The sequence below is a fragment of the Nilaparvata lugens genome, chromosome 13, assembly GCF_014356525.2.
Source record: "Nilaparvata lugens isolate BPH chromosome 13, ASM1435652v1, whole genome shotgun sequence".
NCBI lineage: Eukaryota > Metazoa > Arthropoda > Insecta > Hemiptera > Delphacidae > Nilaparvata > Nilaparvata lugens.
Genome location: NC_052516.1, coordinates 29032454 through 29053120, shown reverse-complemented (window position 1 = coordinate 29053120; position 20667 = coordinate 29032454). Strand labels below are relative to the sequence as shown.

General features: G+C 35.5%; 1 protein-coding gene across 4 annotated transcripts in view; it reads right to left on the bottom strand.

Moving 5' to 3' along the window:
• LOC111047732 (rho GTPase-activating protein 100F) overlaps positions 1-20667 on the bottom strand; it is a 127801-nt gene that overhangs the window by 32069 nt on the left and 75065 nt on the right. For all 4 annotated transcript variants that reach the window (XM_039440254.1, XM_039440256.1, XM_039440257.1 and 1 more), the window contains 10 exons: positions 18632-18781; positions 17311-17430; positions 14604-14773; positions 13203-13388; positions 11234-11504; positions 8685-8834; positions 6289-6487; positions 3150-3473; positions 1921-2068; positions 698-816 (listed from right to left, as the gene is read on the bottom strand). In XM_039440254.1, the coding sequence (XP_039296188.1) occupies positions 698-816; positions 1921-2068; positions 3150-3473; positions 6289-6487; positions 8685-8834; positions 11234-11504; positions 13203-13388; positions 14604-14773; positions 17311-17430; positions 18632-18781 (1837 nt within the window). The remainder of the gene's footprint in view (positions 1-697; positions 817-1920; positions 2069-3149; positions 3474-6288; positions 6488-8684; positions 8835-11233; positions 11505-13202; positions 13389-14603; positions 14774-17310; positions 17431-18631; positions 18782-20667) is intronic.

Sequence of the window (20667 nt, the reverse complement as noted above, 5' to 3'; positions counted from 1 at the left end):
AATGAACCGAGAATTCTCACAAGAGATAGCAGAATCAATCTGATGTCTCGAACATCAATATCATGATCGTTTCAATTTCAAGCTCTCATATCCTCTTTCAAGATTAATTTATTTATCTTTATTTTTCCATTTTTTGTCCAAAATACTACAATCATAATATACTCGTAATTTTATAACATTGAAGGGAAAACTAGGCTGAGCCTGTACTACTTCTCTCCAAAAATTTTGATAGAAAGTTAATGTTGTCCAAAGGTCAAATTGATGGAGAACTTGCCCATCAATTGATACAATTGATTGGAGCATGTTTACTCAATAAACATTGACAAGTGAATTTTGGTAGCAAAAGAAAAGTCAAGTAACTCTTTATTGGAATAGAAAATAAGGATATACGAGAAAAAATAGATATCAACAAACGTAGGAGTTTAACACACTATTTCATATCCTCATGGAAAAGTGTATTTTTTTACTCTAGATTATACAAATAACTATTCAATCATGGTTAAGTAATGACGTTATGCAAAGAACCAATGCCACGAGAAGAAATTATTGAATCGACAAATCGCAAAGGAATAACACCATTCAATTTTCTGATTTAATTTGGCAATCAAGTCCCGGCAGATAGGATTTCATAGAGAATTCTTGTATCTGAAATCGTAGAAATGGTTTGGAACTTGTGTTCTGGTATTGATAGACTTGCCTCTCTCTTTTCTCCTGGTGACTGACATCTCTGGCGCTGAGAGAGCTCCGTCGCTGTCATCCTGATCGAGAAGGCTTCGCGTTTCGCGGTCAAATCTCACGTTGCTCACCAGTTGTCGACTGGAAAATAAATAATCAAAAGATAAAAATTTTCGGGTCAGAGAATTCGAGTAATTAGTTATAAGTTTATAACTTTAATAGTTTCAGGTCAGGATTAGATGAGGTTCAGAATCAGTTCAGCTCAAACGTCTCTTAAGGTGCGTACAGATATACGCGCCTCCAACACGCTCCGCGAACGCTCCGCACTCGCTCTGAAATCGCTCCACGCACGCTCCTAACTCGCTCCGCGATCGCTCCGATCATGAACGTTACGGGACATGGTAGCTCTTCTCGCGTTCCACTCTTGCTCTCCGGTCGATTATCAATCGATCTGCTTGAGTGACGTTCGATTGCGGAGCAGAGCGAAAGTCTGTACGCACCTTAAGATATGTTACAAGAGTGGTAGAGTAGGTCTTCCACTACTATAAGATGTGTTGAAAGACTGTTGTATAATCAAATCTCAACTTGAAAAGTTTTATTGACACAAACTAAAATTTCAATCCTCAAGTTATTGTAAGTAGAGAAGACAGCACATGAGCTTTTATTTATCACTATACAGTTACTACACACTTACTGCTATAGATTAAAATTCAATTCTTCAACTCTAGTAGAGTGATTAGAGTTGTTTTGTGAATATTTATTATGACATTGGGATTTCCATCACTCTGAGCCGACAATGAGGTCTCAGGTCTCTGAAGGACCTGGAAACACAGAATGCGATCTCTGTGTGGCCAGGCTGAAAGATGATTATAGATTGTAGAGATTATATTATTGCATTGATGAGTATAGATTGTATTGATTATATTATTGCATTGATGAGTATAAATTGCATAGACTATATTATTGCATTGAGGAGTATAGATTGCATAGATTATATTATTGCATTGATGAGTATAGATTGCATAGATTATATTATTGCATTGATGAGTATAGATTGCATAGATTATATTATTGCATTGATGAGTATAGATGGCATAGATTATATTATTGCAATGATGAGTATAGATTGTATAGATTATATTATTGCATTGATGAGTATAGATTGTATAGATTATATTATTGCATTGATGAGTATAGATTGTAGAGATTATATTATTGCATTGATGAGTATAGATTGCTACCAACCTTGGCTGAGCAAGCGAGGGAATTTGCTGATGGCTGCGTGACCCACGACTGTCGCGCGGCAGAGAATTGGATCTGAGACTGATGCGAGGGTTGGTGAGACTGGAGCCGCCACTCACGCCCGAGCCTATTCGAGACATTGTTGAAACACCTACAAACAAATAAAATTCCCTTCAATGTTTCTTATACCAATACTTTTAATTTTTATGTTACATTTGATTCATGATTATTCAATAAACAAAGTAATTTGTTGTAGTAAAAAGTTGATGTAATTAAATATTTAGGCGTTATGTTCGACTGTCATCTGAGGTGGAATGCTCACATTGATAGTCTGAGTAGAAGATTGAAACATGTCATAAACAAGTTTCATAAATTGAACGGTCTCGGGGATGTGGATAGAGTGAAATTGGTGTACTCGGCATATGCTCAGTCAATTTATAAGTATGGAATCAGGGTGTGGGGTGGCGCCTTGTATACAAGATTCTCGTATTGCAAAGACATCTAATAAAAGCCGCTCTTGGCCGTCCCAGACGCTACCCAACAAATCTTCTGTTTGTTGAGTTCCCCGTGCTAACGGTAAAGCAGCTCTATATTAAAAATTTAATACTGTACCTGAATAAATGTAAAAATATATTTAAACCATACATGATGTCATACAACTTCCGAGCGCAACCGAACTATATTATAAATAGAACTGACTTAACTGTTTGCCGAAGACAATTCACTTACATCAGCAATAAACTTATTAACTTGGTACCTCAACACTTTCTAGTAAAACATATTAATAAGTCATCCATTAGAAATATGGTTGAATGGATAAAATCTGTTAATCTATCTCACCTCTTTCATAATTGATCTCCTTATCTTTTGCCACCTCCATATAGATTTTTAGTTTTAATTTAGGTGTTTTTTCCTATAGCCATCTCTATAATAAAGCACTCCTTTTGTTTATTATTTATTTTTCTTTTATTTATATATCGATTGAATGGTTTATACATTTTGTAAGTTAAGATTTCTCTGATTGATACTCGTTGCAGCACACAAACCTCTGGTTTTTCTGGCAACGCCTTAATCTAATTTTGAGAAGAATTATTATTTATTTCATGTTTATGTTTAAAATTAGTTTTTAATGGTGTTTTTGTTTTGAAAAAAATTGTTTTGTATTATGGGAACTAGAGAATTTGAATTTGAATTTTAGTATTGTTTATTGTAATCTGAGTTAATCCACTGACCGGATATATTGTGTTGGGGCGTCTGCCGGTGATAGTAGTAACTCCCGGACGACGACCCGTAACTGGAGCGATGCGAGGGTCCACACGTTGCCTCAGTGTCACTGGCGTAGTCCAGGGTGCGCTGATTGTGGTGCCGACGCGACAGAGTGGCCGATGAGTAGCCTCCACTGGTGTACCGGCTACTGCCTGCGCCAGATCCCAGAACGCTGCCACCTCCGCCCCCTGTTCCCAGAACGCTGCGACCGTCGCCGCCGCTGGAGTAGCCGCTACTACCCGACGGTTTCAGGCTCGAGCGCAGGAGGCTGTGTGTTTGGCGCATTGAACCTGCAAACAAAAATCAGAGCATATGAGCATGAGCATGGAGCATAAGGTTTTGCTCATGAGCCAAAGGTAGAAGCATTTGCTCATTTTTATATGAATAAGCTTTACCTTAATACTCTTACCTTACGCTCCTGAACTCTGGAGCAAATGCTCACGTATTTTAAAGATTTTTCATCAGCTGATTCGCTTTTGTAGTCTTACTTTGTTTTTATAGCTCACGGAAGCGCTAAATATGCAAGTAGGGGGCACCGCTTGTGTTTGTGTATTCTGCTCTGTTTTCTATTTATGAATAGAGTTTTAGGTTAGTTGAGTTTAGAATTTTGAAATAATAGCGTGAAAAAATGTCATCTCTATAATAATCTTCAGCATATTCTTATAATATCGATAGCCAGCCTTCTTATAATCGTCTACACTCTCATCTTCTTAAATTAATGCCTATTTCCTATTTTGTGATGGCTATCTTGATATCAGGTAGCTATCTTTTGTATTTATTCTTTTGTAGGGATAATGGTGATATATATCATGGTTGAATCTAGAAAGAGTTTTATAGTTCTCAACTATTGGTTGTGATCGTATCTGGTATAGTTTCCTCTTCCTCATACGAATTAGTTGAGCCATTTTACTATGAGCAAAAAGGTGATAAGCTGCTCTAGACTAGACTCACCTTTTTTGAAGCATTTGCTTCAAAAGTTGAGCAAATGCTCTGATTTATTCATACAGTTTTGAGTTTATAAGCTTTTACTCTTGAGCAAATGCTCAAACTATTTTTTTGATGAGCATGAGCAAAAGGTTTTGCTCACGTTTATTCATAGAAAATGAAGCAAATGCTCCATATTTTAGAAGTATAAACAAATGCTCTACTTTATTCATATGGCCCATTGTATTAAAGTAAAAATAAATAAATTCTAGAAAATGTTTTTCTTATTAAAACTTGTAGGAAACATATTGATACTGTGGAAACTTTTCCATGAATGAGAACTGCTGATTGTTTTGCCAAATTCCACTCTATAAATCTGGATTTATAATAAATATCTAATAGGCTTCATGGATTTGAAATGTGAAGCTACCGGCGTATACTCCGTTTGTTTGTTTGTTTGTTTTTAATATCTTCCCAGAGACTCTTAACAGAGTATAATAATAATTGTCAAAATATAATGTCCGTATATTGTGGACAGATAGAATCACAAATGCTCTCAGAAATATAAGTAAACAACTAGATTTTGTGCATGACATTAGAATCAGGAGGTTGAATTATCTTGAGCGTATTATGAGAGTATTCAAGTAGATGATTCTGCATCCCATAATCTGAGGTATCCTTAGTTTTCCTCCCCCGATCTGTTCTTAATTGTAAAAAGGTAAAATAATTGGTAAACGCTCAGTGGTACGTAGGGGAATTTCTTGGTTAAAAGACATCAGGGAAGCATTCAATTCAATTGCACAATACATACTTAAACTGTGGTTTTGCTGGTTTCGCCCAATTAGTATATTACTATGTTAAAAATTATACTACTTATTCTAAAGTATTAAATTTTGTAATGTGTATTTATTTGTGAACATTTTTTGTAACGGCCATTTTGCTTTTTTCTCTTATTATTTTTTTCCAGTTGATGGTTAAGAATACAAAATTGAAACTTTGCACAATCATTTATAACAACTAGACAAAGCTAGAAAAAAATTATGATAATTTTTCAAATTCATAAAACAAAATGGCGGCAATTAAAAACTTGGTTTCTTAACTAACTCAGAAACTGTTTGTTTTACAAAAACTTTACTGGTATAACTTTTTTTAGTAAATTTAATTGCCTATCGATTGTTATCAGATGCTTCAAGATTAACTGAGATATGGCAGCTTTAGTGGTTGGTGACCCACCTTTAGAGGGTTATGTAACGTTATTCTATTGCTTGAAATAGCTTACTATAAACATGCAATGCAAATAGAGATTGTTGCATCATTGAGGCCATCAGCATGCCTTGGTTTGTACTGCATTTTTCCAAGATTGAACCAATATAAACTGAGATACTGAATCTTGAGTGATAGGTGACCACAGAAAGTTTGTTGCAGTACAAACCAAGACATGATAGATGCTGATAGAGACGCCTCAATGATTCAACAAACTCTATTTGCATTGCATGTTAATAGTAAGCGATTTTAGGTCATTTCAAGCAATATAATAACGTTACATAACCCTCTAAAGGTGGGTCACCAACCACTAAAGCTGTCAATAATATTGGTCCAATCTTGACGCATCTGATACCAATCGATAGGCAATTAAATTTACTAAAAAAGTTATACCAGTAAAGTTTTTGTAGAACAAACAGTTTCTGAGTTAGTTAAGAAACAACATTTCAAATGCATGTCGACATTTTGTTTTATAATTTGAGAAATTAGAATAATTTTCTTGTAGCTTTGTCTAGTTGTTATGAATGATTGTGCAAAGTTTTAAATTCTTATGATCAACCATTAACTGGAAAAAATAATATATGAAAAAAGAAAATGGCCGCTGTGTGAGTAACTGGACAATTTAAACTTGAGTAACTGGACTGTGTTGACTTCCGGACAATTCGAATATGATATTTAAATATGTTTTTACCCAGGAACAATGTCCTAAAGTATTGGTAGGGAGTTCGTAGACACCTTGTATAGCTAGTGGCTGCTACTAATCACTAATCACCTTGAGTGCAGCGTTCCTTTGAATTTTAATGACGAAAAGTTACAATATCACTCTGAAAGTGAAGGTGATAATGATCACTTATTTTTTAAATGATCATTTGAATGGCAACAAAAGGAAAATGAAAGTGACAATGCATTAAATCGTACCGTAGTCGTACGACTCAACTCGCGGCAAATGCTGGTCGGATCCGGATCGTGGCATGAGTCGTGCACTGGCTCCTCCCGACCCCCTGCCACCCGTGCCATAGTACTGCGACTGCAGCGACGAGAGTCGAGTCGTAGAGCTGGTCGTCGACATGCGTCGCGGTGGAGGCGTCGTGCCCGAGTTCGGGTAGAACGAGTGTACCTGAATAGAAAAATATTGAAAATTTGAAACATGAATGCCATTGTGGAATCTCACCTTGCTTACAGTGATGAAGTTCTCTGTTATAATTGATAATAATTCAAAAATTCTTTATTCCCCAACAAAAACATAATAATAAACACTTGTTGAATTTTATACCCTCCCGATTTGTAATCAATGAACCATGTTGAAAAGTTTAACTCTTGTAATGATTAAATGCCAGGAAAACCAATAAGAGAAAAAGACTTCTCTGAGTAGGCTGTTGTACAACCAGACCATATTATACTGTAATGCTGGAAAGTGTAACATGATAAGAACGCTCATAATAATACAAAGAGTATCGAAGAATCGTGATAATTATCATGATTCAGTGTTTCATGAATGAGCATCATGATACAAAGAACAAAGTGTATCATGGCACGAAAAGAGTGTTTCACACTGTAATTTTGCAAAGTGTATCAAGATTAGAAAGGCCTATATCTTATATAACCCTTTTATTGCAAAAAATTACAAATTATTTACATTCTGCATACATATTTTATTGTTTCATTATTGACAATTCAGCAGCTGCTGGGGTATCCTATTTCTAGGATTAATTGAGTGTCCTTCGTTCATTCCCTGTAGAGCCAGACCTCCTTGAAGACGTTTTTCATCCTCTCCCACTCCTGTCTTTCTTGTGCGACTCTCTGCCAGGTTGCTCCGCCGCATACTCGTCGGAACTCCTCGTCCCATCGGTAATTTGGTCTTCCTCTGCTCCTTTTCCTTGTTCGTGGGTACCAGTCCAATATTCCTCTCGTCCATCTTTCGTCTCTTGTTCGAGCTATATGGCCAGCCCAATTCCATTTTCTTTCTACAATTGTTCTGCCAATATCGTCAATTTTCGTCACATTTCTGACCCATGTATTTCTTTTCCTGCCCTTCCTTGTCACCCCAATCCTTTCCATCGCTCTCACAGTAGTTCTAAGCTTCTTTATCAATTTCTCATTCAGTGCCCAAGTTTCACAACCGTACAATATTACTGGAATGACGCACATTTGGAATAATTTTATTTTCCTACTCATGTCGATTTTTGATCGAAACAGGTACTTGAATCGATTGAACATTGACCAGCCCTACTCAACTCTCCGAGTGATCTCTCCCCATTGACTGTCTCTTCCAATCTTCTGCCCCAAGTAGATAAAATTTTTAACATTTTCTATTAGTTTTTCCTCCAGTGTTATTTCCTCTTCTTCGCAGTTGAATGACATGACTTTCGACTTGTTAAAATTCACCTTCAGTCCAATTTTCTTTGTCTCTCCGATTAGGTCCATCAGCATGTAGCGAACTTCTTCTGTGCTACTTCCAATTAGCACAACATCATCTGCAAATTTCAAGGTGTTTAATTTTCTACCATTGACATTTATTCCACTCTCATTCCAATTCAGATTTCTGAAGCATGTTTCAAGGACTGCGTTGAATATTTTGGCTGATGGAATGTCGCCTTGCCTTAATCCTCTTCTCACTTCCACGACCTTTCCTTTTCCTCTCAATTTAAACTCGATTTTCATTCTGTCATAGATGAACTTGATTAAATCTAGATATTTCCCACTTATACCAAGTCCAGAGAGTGTTTCCAATACGGATTTTGTTGTGACACTGTCGAACGCTTTCTCAAAATCTATAAATAGCAGAACCAGAGGGAATTTATAGTCTTTCGAGTTCCTTATCAGCTCCAGCAATACAAGTATGTTGTCCAGGGTTGAGAAGTTCTTCTTGAAGCCAGTTTGATCGACAGAATTTGATTCAGTCAGGTAATTGTCTATCCGATGCGTTATAACCGATATAAATACTTTATATATACTGGATAGAAGACTTATCGGCCGATAGTTCTTAATTTCCTTCCTATCACCTTTCTTGAAAAGCAGTATCAGGCTGGCTTTTAACCATATTTCTGGAATTCTGGCGCACCTGAGACATGTATTGTATAGCTTTGTCAATATTTCGATGACAGCATTTCCGCCTGCTTTCAGGGTGTTCGTTGGTGATTCCATCCGGGCCGCCTGCTTTCCCTTCCTTTAGGCGATCAACTGCTCGCTTCACCTCGATTTTCATAATAGGCCTATATCATAATATCTAACTACTGTTATAATTGTCATAGTCCAGAATTTCATTAAGTATATTAATTCAAAGTGTTCCATGGCACAAAAAGTGTGTTCCATACCTTTTCAGCGAGAGACTCCAATGTTTTCGGGTAGCCTTTGTCGAACGGCTGGAAGTGCTGAGCTTTGGGCTGCTCCGTTATGACGGGGGCGGGAGGAGGCTGATACGACCATGTACTGCTATTACTGTGCGGCACTGTTCTCCTCTCCAGCTGCAAAAATCACAGTTTATTATTCAGTTTATTCGAGAAATGAGTTGCATTGCATCAAGTTGAAAAATAGGTAGCACTGCATATATTAGTTCGTTCATTTGCTGGTTTAGACTATAGTTAGATTCATGATATAAAGTCGTCGGAAATGATAAACAATGTTTATTTATTTATTTATACATTCAAGTCGAATAATACATCAAGGTGAATAATGGTTCGCACTGGAACTAGATTTGTTCATTTGCGAGCTTAGACTGTGGAGAGATTCACGTTATAAATTCACTGGAAATGATAGACCAATGTACAACCAATGTTTGTTTATTTATTTATGTTCTCATTTATTCATCCATTCACCTATACAAAATAGATTCTCTATAACTCATTATGAATGATTGGTAAAGGATCAACAGGCGTAATACTGGCTATCGTTCCACCGCCTATGCTGCCAATGTTGCCAATCATGATCCTTATTTAGGCCTGATGAAGGCAGTGGTTATGCAACCCGCAGTACAGCAATTGAGATCAAAGTATCATTATTTTTACACTTTTTATGAAGGTAGGCGATGCTTATGCAACCCGCAATACAAGGTTTCATGAAATATTTTGGTAGTACCATAGATAAACGTAAGAATAGCGTAAGCAATAAACTGATGCTATTGTTTCTCTATGGTAGAAAATTGTTCCTAAACAGTCTGCAAATAATTTAGCAACAGTGACGACACAAATATTTTTTTTCAGCACTACAGCCCAATATGAGCTTTAGCCGCCTCCACTACAGCTCTCCATGCTTCTCGTTTCTCTGTTAATTGTCTCCATCCTCTATAGCTCACTAATAATTACCGTTCCATTATTATTTTGAGATTTTTTAGTACCTTGTACGTTTAAGTAGAATGATTTTTGAGGTAGGATAATGTGTAATCACTCCATGCAAAATTTCTCCCAAATTGTGTCGATTTTCACTGCTTTCAACTCAGGTTGACCAGGTAAAGGTCTTCTTACATAGCGTAGCTGCGAAATGCACGCAAGCGGTGTGACGATGGGTACTCTTCAGTTCCATCCTATGTACTGTATAAACTACACATGTATACAAACACCCTAATAAAATTGAGCTTTTCCCTAATTTGTTGCGCAAATCCCTATTTTTTGTCTTCATTGGCAAGTTATGTTCAATCTGATAGATGCTATCTTTTCATTCTTTATTGATTGATTGATTGATTAATACAATAAGTACATTATCAAAATGATAGGGAGAAAAAAGGTAACTTTGTGCTATTCCTCTCCCAAATTTAGATAAGGTTACACATAGTCCGAAATAGGTCTTGTAGTTGATTACTTCACAAAATTTTCAGTCCTTAATTGTTTTTAAAATGAAGATTTACAAATTTAGATGATTCAAAACCGAACATAGAAGAAATATTTCGCATTATTAACACTAAAGTAGGAAATATTCACAGGACCAAATATTTGCAGGACCAAAAAAACAAACTTAATATTCAGCTTCAACCATTCGATTGGTAGGCAGCTTTCCATCGTATTCTGTCCAGAGCAATACTTCCCAGTTGGATGTAGCTATGGATTCCTTGATACTTGCATCAGATATTGTAGAATTTATAAGGACGGCAAAAATCAATGTGTGTGTAACTATGAAAGTGGAGAAGGTTGTAATCAAATTCATTGGAAAATCATTTGAATTTGTGAAAACTGTTGTTAGATAGGTAGAAAAAGAGTTAAATTTTGAGACTATTCGTTGTAATATTTCATTATAGGATAGATAAGTTGTAAAATAAGAAACTAATTCGTGTCAAAATTGCTATAGTGAGGTCAGCGTTATAATGGGAGTGAAGAAAGATAGCAGAACAATGTTGCCAGTACTCTGTCTTGTCAATGCCTTCTATAGACGGTAGCTGATACTGGTCTATTGATGTGAGATTAAGTGTTCATTTTCGTTTGAAAAAGTCAATTACATTTTATTAAGCAATAAATTATATTTTTTAATAATTTCATGATGATTTTTAATGATTGAGATGGAATATTTTGTTAATTAATTATTGAATTGAATTTCTTAATATGGAAAACAAAATTGCAGAAAAAATTGAAACAAACTAATATAATATCATTGGCATCATCCAGCAAAGGAAAAATCCTGTTCGCTATCAATAATTTTCGAGAGTATCAATTTAAAACAAAATCAAGCTAACATGAAAAATGAAGGAGCCAGAGGAGTCAATAGTGAAAAAATAAATTAGAATTATCAATTCTTCATTGTTAAAAGACGAACTGGCAACAGAGCAAAGCGAGAAAGAGGTAGCGTTATCTGCTTTGTTGAATGATAGAAAAGGATAGCAATACCATCGCTAATCAAACACTGCCATTATAACGTGGATTTCACTTTAGTTTCTCACCGTGGACGCACGATGCTGTTCGTTGCTGGGGGGCCGTGAGTTGTAGTAGAGGTAGGAGCTGTTGATGTCTCCGTTGGACTCATGCAGACCTGGCTGCTGATGCTGTTGGTGGTGGTGGGGGGCATGCTGATGCTGCAAACTGCCCAGACCCAGTTGTGAGCGAGAGGCCTGCATCCGTCTGTCACCACTGTCACCACCGTTCATGTGGTGGTGTCCTTGTTGCTGTTGCGACTGGTGGTGTTGCGACTGTTGGTGGTGATGATGGTGGTCTCTAAAACCACAAAAACATAGAAAAAAAATCAATTTTGACCCGGGCTCAACGCGACAACAGGTAGTCAAAGATCGTGAACAACTACTTTTAAGTGGTGGTATGTTTCCTCCTTAGACCAGTTATAGAATAGACACGCTGGGAAGTCTACCCTCTGAAGCCAACATCTACTGCCATATCGCCAAATCGTGACGTCATCATCGGATAAAAAACTTTCAGATTGTGTCTATTTCAGAAGGATGTAAATTATTATTCATTAAAATGGTAAACTCCTGCTGCGCTCCCACTGGAATAGACACAATCTGCTATGGAAAACAATGTAAGCAAACTCTACAGAAAAGTTTCCTATCTGATGCTGACGTCACGATTTGGCGATATGGCAGTAGATGTTGGCTTCATCGACTCTCAGTTTAGAGACTCACGGCACAATGGGCCGAGTCTATTCTATAACTGGTCTAAGGTGTCCTCAATAATAGGAAAGTAAGCTTTGTGCAGAATTAATTATTGTTGTGTTGTTGTTCAGAAGCAATTGATTATTTAAGTTCTATTGTAGATTAATTATAGCTACTGTTAGTTCATTACTGTTGAATGATAATTATACTATGAATAATGTGAGACATTTTTCTGGAATATTTTGATTTTATATTTTGCTGTTTTTCAATGTGGCCCTATGTGATTATTTGTAATTATCTGATGTTATTTTGATGTAATTATTTGATGTGTATTCACCGATGTGAACAATAAAAATTGATTTGATTTTTGTTTTAAGTGTCTCTTCATGTTTGGGTACTTACATACTTATGCACCACGAACACGCGCATTTCACTCTTCATCAGCTGATGCTGTACTTATTATATCAGAATTTGTACAGAACCAGTGAAGTAATAAGCTGAGGAAAATTGAAACATGATCCACTTTATGTGCGCGTGTCAGTGGCATTTAATTCTGTACGCACCTTTAAATCATCGTGAGAATTCCAATTATAAATTTGTTGTAAATTGCCTTGTTCACTGATATCATGTAACCAATTTCTTTAAAGCATTTGCCGTGTATTTTATATTGTTGATGTATTTATTGTATTATTGAGTAGGAATGTGATTCATTACATCATGAAGACTAATATTGCTTCTAATGTGGACCTTCATTATATTGTGATTGAATGTCAGTAGAAAGTAGTTCTGATTGAACATAGAAGCCTGAAAACCACTGATTTGGTTGATTTTCTTCATGTTTTTGTCCTTTAAAGCAAAACAAATGATGTTAAAATAAGTTGTAATCAAAGTGGATTTTGTATTTTTAGCTGGTACAATGTTTTGTAATAATGTATTAGGCTATGTTGTGCGAAATAAATTTGGAAAATAATTGAAGAATTTTTCAATATTGAGAATCACTTCAAACTGTTATCAATTATTTCAAACTTTGGAATTAATTTGTGTTCACTGGCTTTATTGTTTAAACTTCAAAATTCGAAATTTATCATACATTTCTCCCGGATCATTTTTGGAGTGGAAAAACCTCTGGCATGAACAGAAATTAGAACATGAACTGAAAATTTGGACTCCATTTTCAAAAATTGTGCTAGAAATAGTAAGGACTATGCCTGTTTTCTCTTCCACCACGTATTTTTGTCATCAAATGAATGAAGAACGTAAATGTTTCCCATTCATTCAAGACTGACTTTATGTACTGAATTCCACTCACCTTCTGATGTCGGAATGTCCGTTATCGTCATCCTCGTCATCAGGCCCCTCGTCACGCGTCAACTCCTTCTTGATGACAACGATGGGCGGAGGCTTGGGCTCCAGCTGCCTAGGCTGAGTGGCCATCATCTGCATGTGACTGCCGGCGCCTGACGCCCTAGGCTGCCGCGTTATCAGCACCAAACGCCTAGAGGTACAACAAAAAGGCCACATTGTTGTAGAAAATTTATAACATCATACCCTCTCATGAATTCGTGGTAATGATAAAGTGCTATTTTGTTGTTTGTGAAATACTGTATTACTAGTCTAATGCTTATTTTGTGGGCTATGTGATGTATTTCTCATTACTTTGTAAACTGTTCCTGAAGAGATTAAAATTTGATTTGTTTTGATTTGATTATCATACAGATAACTAGTATCCTTTCATTCTATCTGATGCCATGACTGGTTTCGGTTATTCAGTCCATTATCAAGTGATCAAGCATAATCAAAGAAAATGAAAAGGTACTAGTGATTCTATATAATAGAACTATCAAGTAGCTCTACATAAACTGATGGAATATTATACACATTCTCATATAAAATGAGTTCTCATGTGATATTCAAATCTCATTGAGAAATCCAGTGAAACAGTTTAGAAGTTGTTACTGAGCTTCAGAAGTTGGCAGAAACACTATCTCCTGGGAAGTATGTTGTATTCATTATGTGAATTACCAGTGGAGACTGTACTAATAGATTGAAAACGTATAACTATGACGTGCACCTCGTCCCAACGAGGCGGAGATTTGAAATGGAATAGAAAATTTAAAAAAAGATATTGGACTCAAGTGAATAGATTTTTCTCAGTCACAATCCTCAGGTCGGCTATCCTTAAGCTACACATACAGCAATTCTTGGAGGTACGATTCTTTGCCGTCTTCATAAATTCCACCAAATTGAAAGGAATTTGGGGAATACATTATACGTTCAGATACAAATCATATGCTTGTCAAGTTATGTTGAATCTAATAGAATTTATGAAGTTGGTAAAAAATCGTATGTCCAGCAGAAATTTTTCCCTTTTTATTAGTTCTCTAGCAAAATTTGAACTATATTTCTTATTTCCTTTTTGTACTCTGTATTTTTGTCTTCTTTCATCTTATAATTGGAATCTTTGAAGTGTCATAATTATTTTGTCCAAGTTTATTTAACTTAATAATATGTGACTTGTTTCTCTGTAACTGACACCCGCCGAAAAACCTTTGGGTTTGGCAGGACCCCCAAACGTTTGAATCGTGGATGAAAATTTTGATTTGAAAAAAATCGATGTGTGTAACTGGAATTTTTCCCTTGAAGTTTTTGTGATTTTTCACAAAACGTGTTGAAAACAGTTGTTTTTTGAGAGGATTTTGAAGAGGCGTACCTTGGAATGGACATGATGATAACGACATCGTCGAGACTCATGCGAGTGACGTCAACCAGGTTGACGGCGAGGATCTCGTCGCCCACCTTGAGGCAGCCCGAGTTGTAGACGGCCGACTCCAGGGCGATGCGCGAGATGAACACTCCGTCCGAACGGTCGATTCCGTTACCCTGCAATGTAAACATAGATAATCAGTAAATCAGTGTAATAAGTTCACGAAGCCGTTGGCAAGAGAATGTGGAGGACGATATTCTCCTCTTCAGCCTTCATTCCTTACTTCAATACCCTCTACCTGCCTATTACATGGGAAACCATAGTTGGCTAGGTATTTTTCCTCCTTTTTTCCTTTCAGCACATCCCGCCATGAAGCCTATGTTTGTATTTTATTAGAAATTTATTTTAGATTGTGTTTTTTTTGTGTTTGGATTTCTTTTATGTATATTGTATTGTGTCGATTTGAATAAAATTGATTGATTGATATTAGGAAGCTGGGTGTCAGGGGATGGAGACGTAAGGCTACCAATAGAGACGAATGGAGAGGTATTTTGAAGGAGGTCAAGGCTCTGAATGAGCTGTAGCACCAACTAGTAAGTAAGAAGTATAAAAAGTAGGCTACTCCTAGTGGCTAACAAGTGATTCACACTTATTTCAGTGACTGCTTCATTTCCACTACTTTTGTTATTTATAGTCTATTGTTAGACTATGATTATTATTTATAGTTTTTCCTGTTATTTATAAAAATGATAACAACGTGCCTTTGTATCAAGTCGTTGATAAAAGTTATTTATACCGAATTGAGATATCCATGGATTTTCTATAATCCATAGTTTTCAAAAAATCTTAAAAAATGCAAACTTCCCCCAATTTTTAATTTTTATGATCTCTTGATGCATTTTGCTTTACTGCGGAGTACAGTGACTAGAAAGCCATCTCTTTTTTATTTAAAATGGTTATTGATTTAGATGGTTGACACAAAGCAGGTTTCTAACCTTGGGGCAACCTAATTATTTTTCGTAATAACTGTAAAGTAGTTATGTATTATTTTTCTTATATAAATATCATTCTGTGTATTACTGTGTGTGTCATAATATGTTGTAATGAAATATTACGGAAAATAAAATATTTTTATTCTTATTATTTTGTCTGATAGCAGGAATCCGGGGCATCTGACATCGGAATTTCAATGGATATGAAATTCAGATTTAGTATTAGTTTCTTTGATCTGTCGACACTCTAGTAGTTTCTTTCCTCTCTTTGTTAACATATTTATTAATCTTACTATAGTTTCTTTTGTTTTTGAAACATCTTGTTCTTCTTCTTTTGCTTACCGTAGTAGTTTTTCACCTTTTTTTGTAATTTCTTGTTTGTATTTTCCTTAGGCTCACGATCAGACTAAAGTCTTGTGAGCCATCTGATTATTTTTATATTTTTATGATGTATGGAAACTATTTTGTGTGTTTTCAATTGTTGTGAAAGTGAAGAAGCATCAATAAATTATTATTATTAAAAAAAAGAGCTGTCAAAAAGCTACAATTGCAAACTTAACTTCAGCTCTAGTGAATATTATGAAAAAATCAAGTTTCTGTTCTTCACCGATTCGCATTGGAAGCTTCAGAATAGACAATACAGTCTTCTAGGATACACCGACAATAGCAGACGAAATACAAAATGGTAGGTGATCGAAACCTGTTAGGACCCATACTGAGTGAATTAAATTGGATAGTGGTTTGTAGATTTGGACCGTCATTTTTGAAAACAGTTTTCTTCAAATTAATTGTAAAATGTTTGATATATGTATGATACAATGCATGTACAAGGTATATTGCCAACGAGCAGTGTTCTGGTTGAATATTATTCTAGGAAACCTTAATTGGATTATTTTCCTCCTTAGACAGATTGCAACTCTGGGAGAAATTAGATTAGATCAACAAGGTAACTGATACTCATGCAAAACGTTGTGCAATGTATGCAAGAAAAGAAAGCTTAGAGCTTGTTAAGTAAAGTACAACAAAGGCTTCCGAACTGATGAAAGTTCATGAGACTTCACTGTGTCACGATAGTGACAGAACCGTGTCTCAAAAATAATTTAATTATAATTAAATTATTTTTGAGACACGGTTCTGTCACTATCGTGACAACTGCTCAGCAATAAGTAGTGGTGATAATGTCATTCTATCATTTTTTCAAAAGCTGGTCTAGAAGCTTAATCTCATCGAACCTTTCCATGCATATTATCAAATCCCAAATCGGTCTGAATTCTCAAAACTCATCGTCACTTCTATTATGAGAACCAAAATCCAAATAATTCTTAATCTCCAAAACTCATACTCCATTCTCAGCATAGAAACTGGAGCATGAAAGCCAAAACCTGAATCACGTGGATCAAAATGTAGATGAATTAGTTATTTTTAATATTGTGATTCAAAATTTGATTTTAGCTTTTTCGGATCACCGAGAGTAACATATTCCCCGATTGTCGAAAAATAATGGAAATCTAGGGTGTATTTTCGATTGAACGATTTGTCTGATCACTTAAACTGGAAGATAAGTTTGAACTAGTGAAATTCTCGTCATGAAGACTGTTGATTAAATTAGTAATTTCGACTTGATTTATCTTACATTTGGATTAATGGAGGTATGATATTGTTAATGTATTGACTTATCTAGTAGTCTATGATTTAAGTGAAGTGAAAGTGATGTGACTAACCTCACGTATGTAGAGTCCCAAAGTCTGTCCGGGCCGCTTGACAATTTCCACCAACTTGACTGCATGCCTCGTGTCTTCCATCGCCATGAATCGCTTATGAAGCTGCTGGGCACCTCCCACCTTCAAGTAATTACAAATTATTACACATGGGACATTTTAACTTGAAAATGACCAAAGTAGGTCGAAACTGGTCGTTAAAATGTTTTAAAGTATTTAAAATGGTTTAATAAAAGGGTACTACAAGTTTTATATAGTTTTTATTAAATTATCACTCATTTATTACTTATGATCACTAAATAATCACTTGATAACTCAATTATAAATAATAATTATTTAGAGACACTTCCACAGAAAGATAGATAGTATAAATAGAATTGAGAAATTATGAGAATGGCTGTAATGTTATCTGAAGCTGCATACAGACTCATGCGCCACGAACACTGGCATTTCGCTTTTCATCGGATATACCTATGGTTTTAATATCTGTGTCTTACTGTTTCTGTAAAAATACAGATATAATAAGCTGAACATCAAAGTGAAATGTGCGTGTTGTTGGCGCATAGAGTCTGTAGGCAGCTTAAAGTGTCTCAAAACATAGAAACATGGTTGAATAGAATCCATGAAGAGTCAAAGTCAAATATGAATCGTCTATTCACACAAAACAGCCTGAACGTTTTTTCATCCCTATGAACTGTGTTTTGCAATTGTAGACAAGGGCGCCGTTGCACAAAAGCTTGTTGAATTTCATCCGTGATTCAATGCCATGGAAACCAATCAGTTTTTTTCAAATGGCCTTCGGTGAAGCGAGATGTCTTATTCTCAAAAAAGCATTTTACAAGTCCACTAATAATAATTATATTGTATGTATCAATAGAAACACTTGAAAGTGTTCACATGGGCTACTTTCTAAAATTAAAAAAAAAAACAATATAAAAATCTTGAAGTACCCTTGATTTTAAAGTTTTTAAAAAATAAAGGGTACTTCAAGATTTCTATATCGTTTTATCAATGTATAAGTGAGTCTTACTATTGTCGAGTAAATAATTGTTTGAAATTAGAACTGTGTGTAAACCAATTCATCAACTCTATATAATCTTCAGAGTCTGGTCTATTTCAAATTTGGGGTTGAAGCAGTCTTGGAGTTACCTGTTGCTCTCATCTCAATTATATACAATTAAATCATCAACTGTTCATAACCTCCAAGGCTGTCTTTTTCAAATTTGGGTTCGGAGCAGTTTTGGGCAATTGTCTGTTGTTTCATCTGAATTGTAGGATTGCTTATGAATGAATGAATAAATTAACGAATGAATGGATGTGATACCTTCTGTTGTAGAAGGGAAGAGGTGTCCAACAGCCGCACGACCATTTCGCCGCGTCGTTCAACCGCCTCCAGTGCGGCTGCAGTCGTCGCGTCATGGTCGTTCTCAACTGTCTCCAGCTGCCGGAAGATTTCCGTCGAAATTCCACTCACCTAAGCACAAAATACAACAAAATTCATCAACGAAGAAACGTGCAACCGAAACGTTTTTAATTTATTTCTCTATAGGCCAGTTGGTATTTTATAGAAAAAATAGAAAAAAACGTCTAATGAACCAAATAAGCTATCTTATAATCAGTTAATGTCTTGAGCCTCATGGTTAACGTTATTATCTGTTCAATTAGAGAAATCTTATAATTAAGTTATAAGCTGTTTTTAGAGAATAGTAACAAAAGGGGAGAGAGACAAAAAATGAATTTGTTTATTTGATCTAGATTCTCATAATCCAAGGACCAATTCAGATAAATAAAATTATATCTTGAGAAATCATGAATAAATTACTAAAGGTGTAACGTACACTACAAATCAAATTCAAAAACTAAAAATTTAGAACACGATCCTGAGATGTAAAACTATCCTCACGACTCACGTAGATGAATTTTTCTGATTAAATATAACTTATGCAGTGCACAATTGATTTAAGAACAGGGAATCACTCAAGTGTTGGTTGATTAAAAGCCAGAAAAATAAAGTAGAAACGAGTTATAAGAGTAAAGAAGGGTGATAGAATAAGTTGAAGAGAGAGACAACCTCTTAAAATTAATTACAGAACTGGACTAGTTCCAAGATGCCAAGAGAAATTACTGGAAGAACGTGGTACTTATCCCCCCTCTTTTCCACCCCTACCACCCCCTAAAAGCTGTAGCCAAGTAATGATACTAGATTTTCCAGTCACGTAACTAGGAGATGGCTGATTCTAGTAACTATTTCTTACCACCACTACAGCCAGGACACTTTTACAGCAGTTTAAATGGTAGAAACCATCAATTAATCTCTGTTTAGAAATAAAAACTAGAGCGTATAAACAGATAATGTTCAAGATTATTAGCAATTCATTTAAACGCTTGCAGTATTATTCAGGATGTGAATGGTGTGAATAATTATGTCTGCATGTAAACTGCAGCATTTAAGACTGGGTACGTCAAAAATAAATTGCATTCTTGTATTCCATACTATCACTTGCAGAATTTCAAGATAATCTAGAATAGGGGTTTGAGAAAGCAACTCGAACAGTTTTAACAAGAACCATATGATCGTTCAATATGACTATAGTCAGGCCCACGTAATAATGGCAGTGTTTCATTGGTAATGGTATTGCTATCCTTGTCTATCATTCAACAAAGCAGATAGCGCTATCTCTTTTTCGGTTTGCTCTGTTGCAAAATCGTATTTCAACAATGTATAATGATTATTAATTAACAAAATATTTCATCTTAATTATGGAATTATTGAATAATATAATTTCTTGCTCAATAAAATATAATTGATTATTTTAAACAAGAATGAACAGTTAATATTACATCAATAAACCTGTATCAGCTACCGTCTATAGAAGGCATTAACAAAAAAGAGGATCGGCAAATTTGTTCTCCTATCTTTCTCCACTGCCATTATAACGTGGACAACTCACTATACAATTTGTCACATGACGCATACCAAAAAAAATCTGGTGTGGTACACTCACATAACTTTCCTTGCCCATTGAACTGTAAGCCTCATTCTCGAACGAGGAATAACTTAGGGGAATAACATAATGACGATTGGCGGTAACATATTTGAAACTACGATCAGACTACTGTATATGTGTATATATAATTCTGTGGGTAGATGACACAAGCTGATAAGTCATAATTTGTAAACTTTTCAGGAGAGCAATTTGAAAGTTTGGCATAGCTGCAAACATTATCTATAATATTTTTTCTCCACCCATTTTAACTAATATAATCAGAGATCCTCGACTATTTAATAGTCTTACCCATTTTACACTAATATAATCAGCTGATCCTCGACTATTTAATAGTCTTACCCATTTTACACTA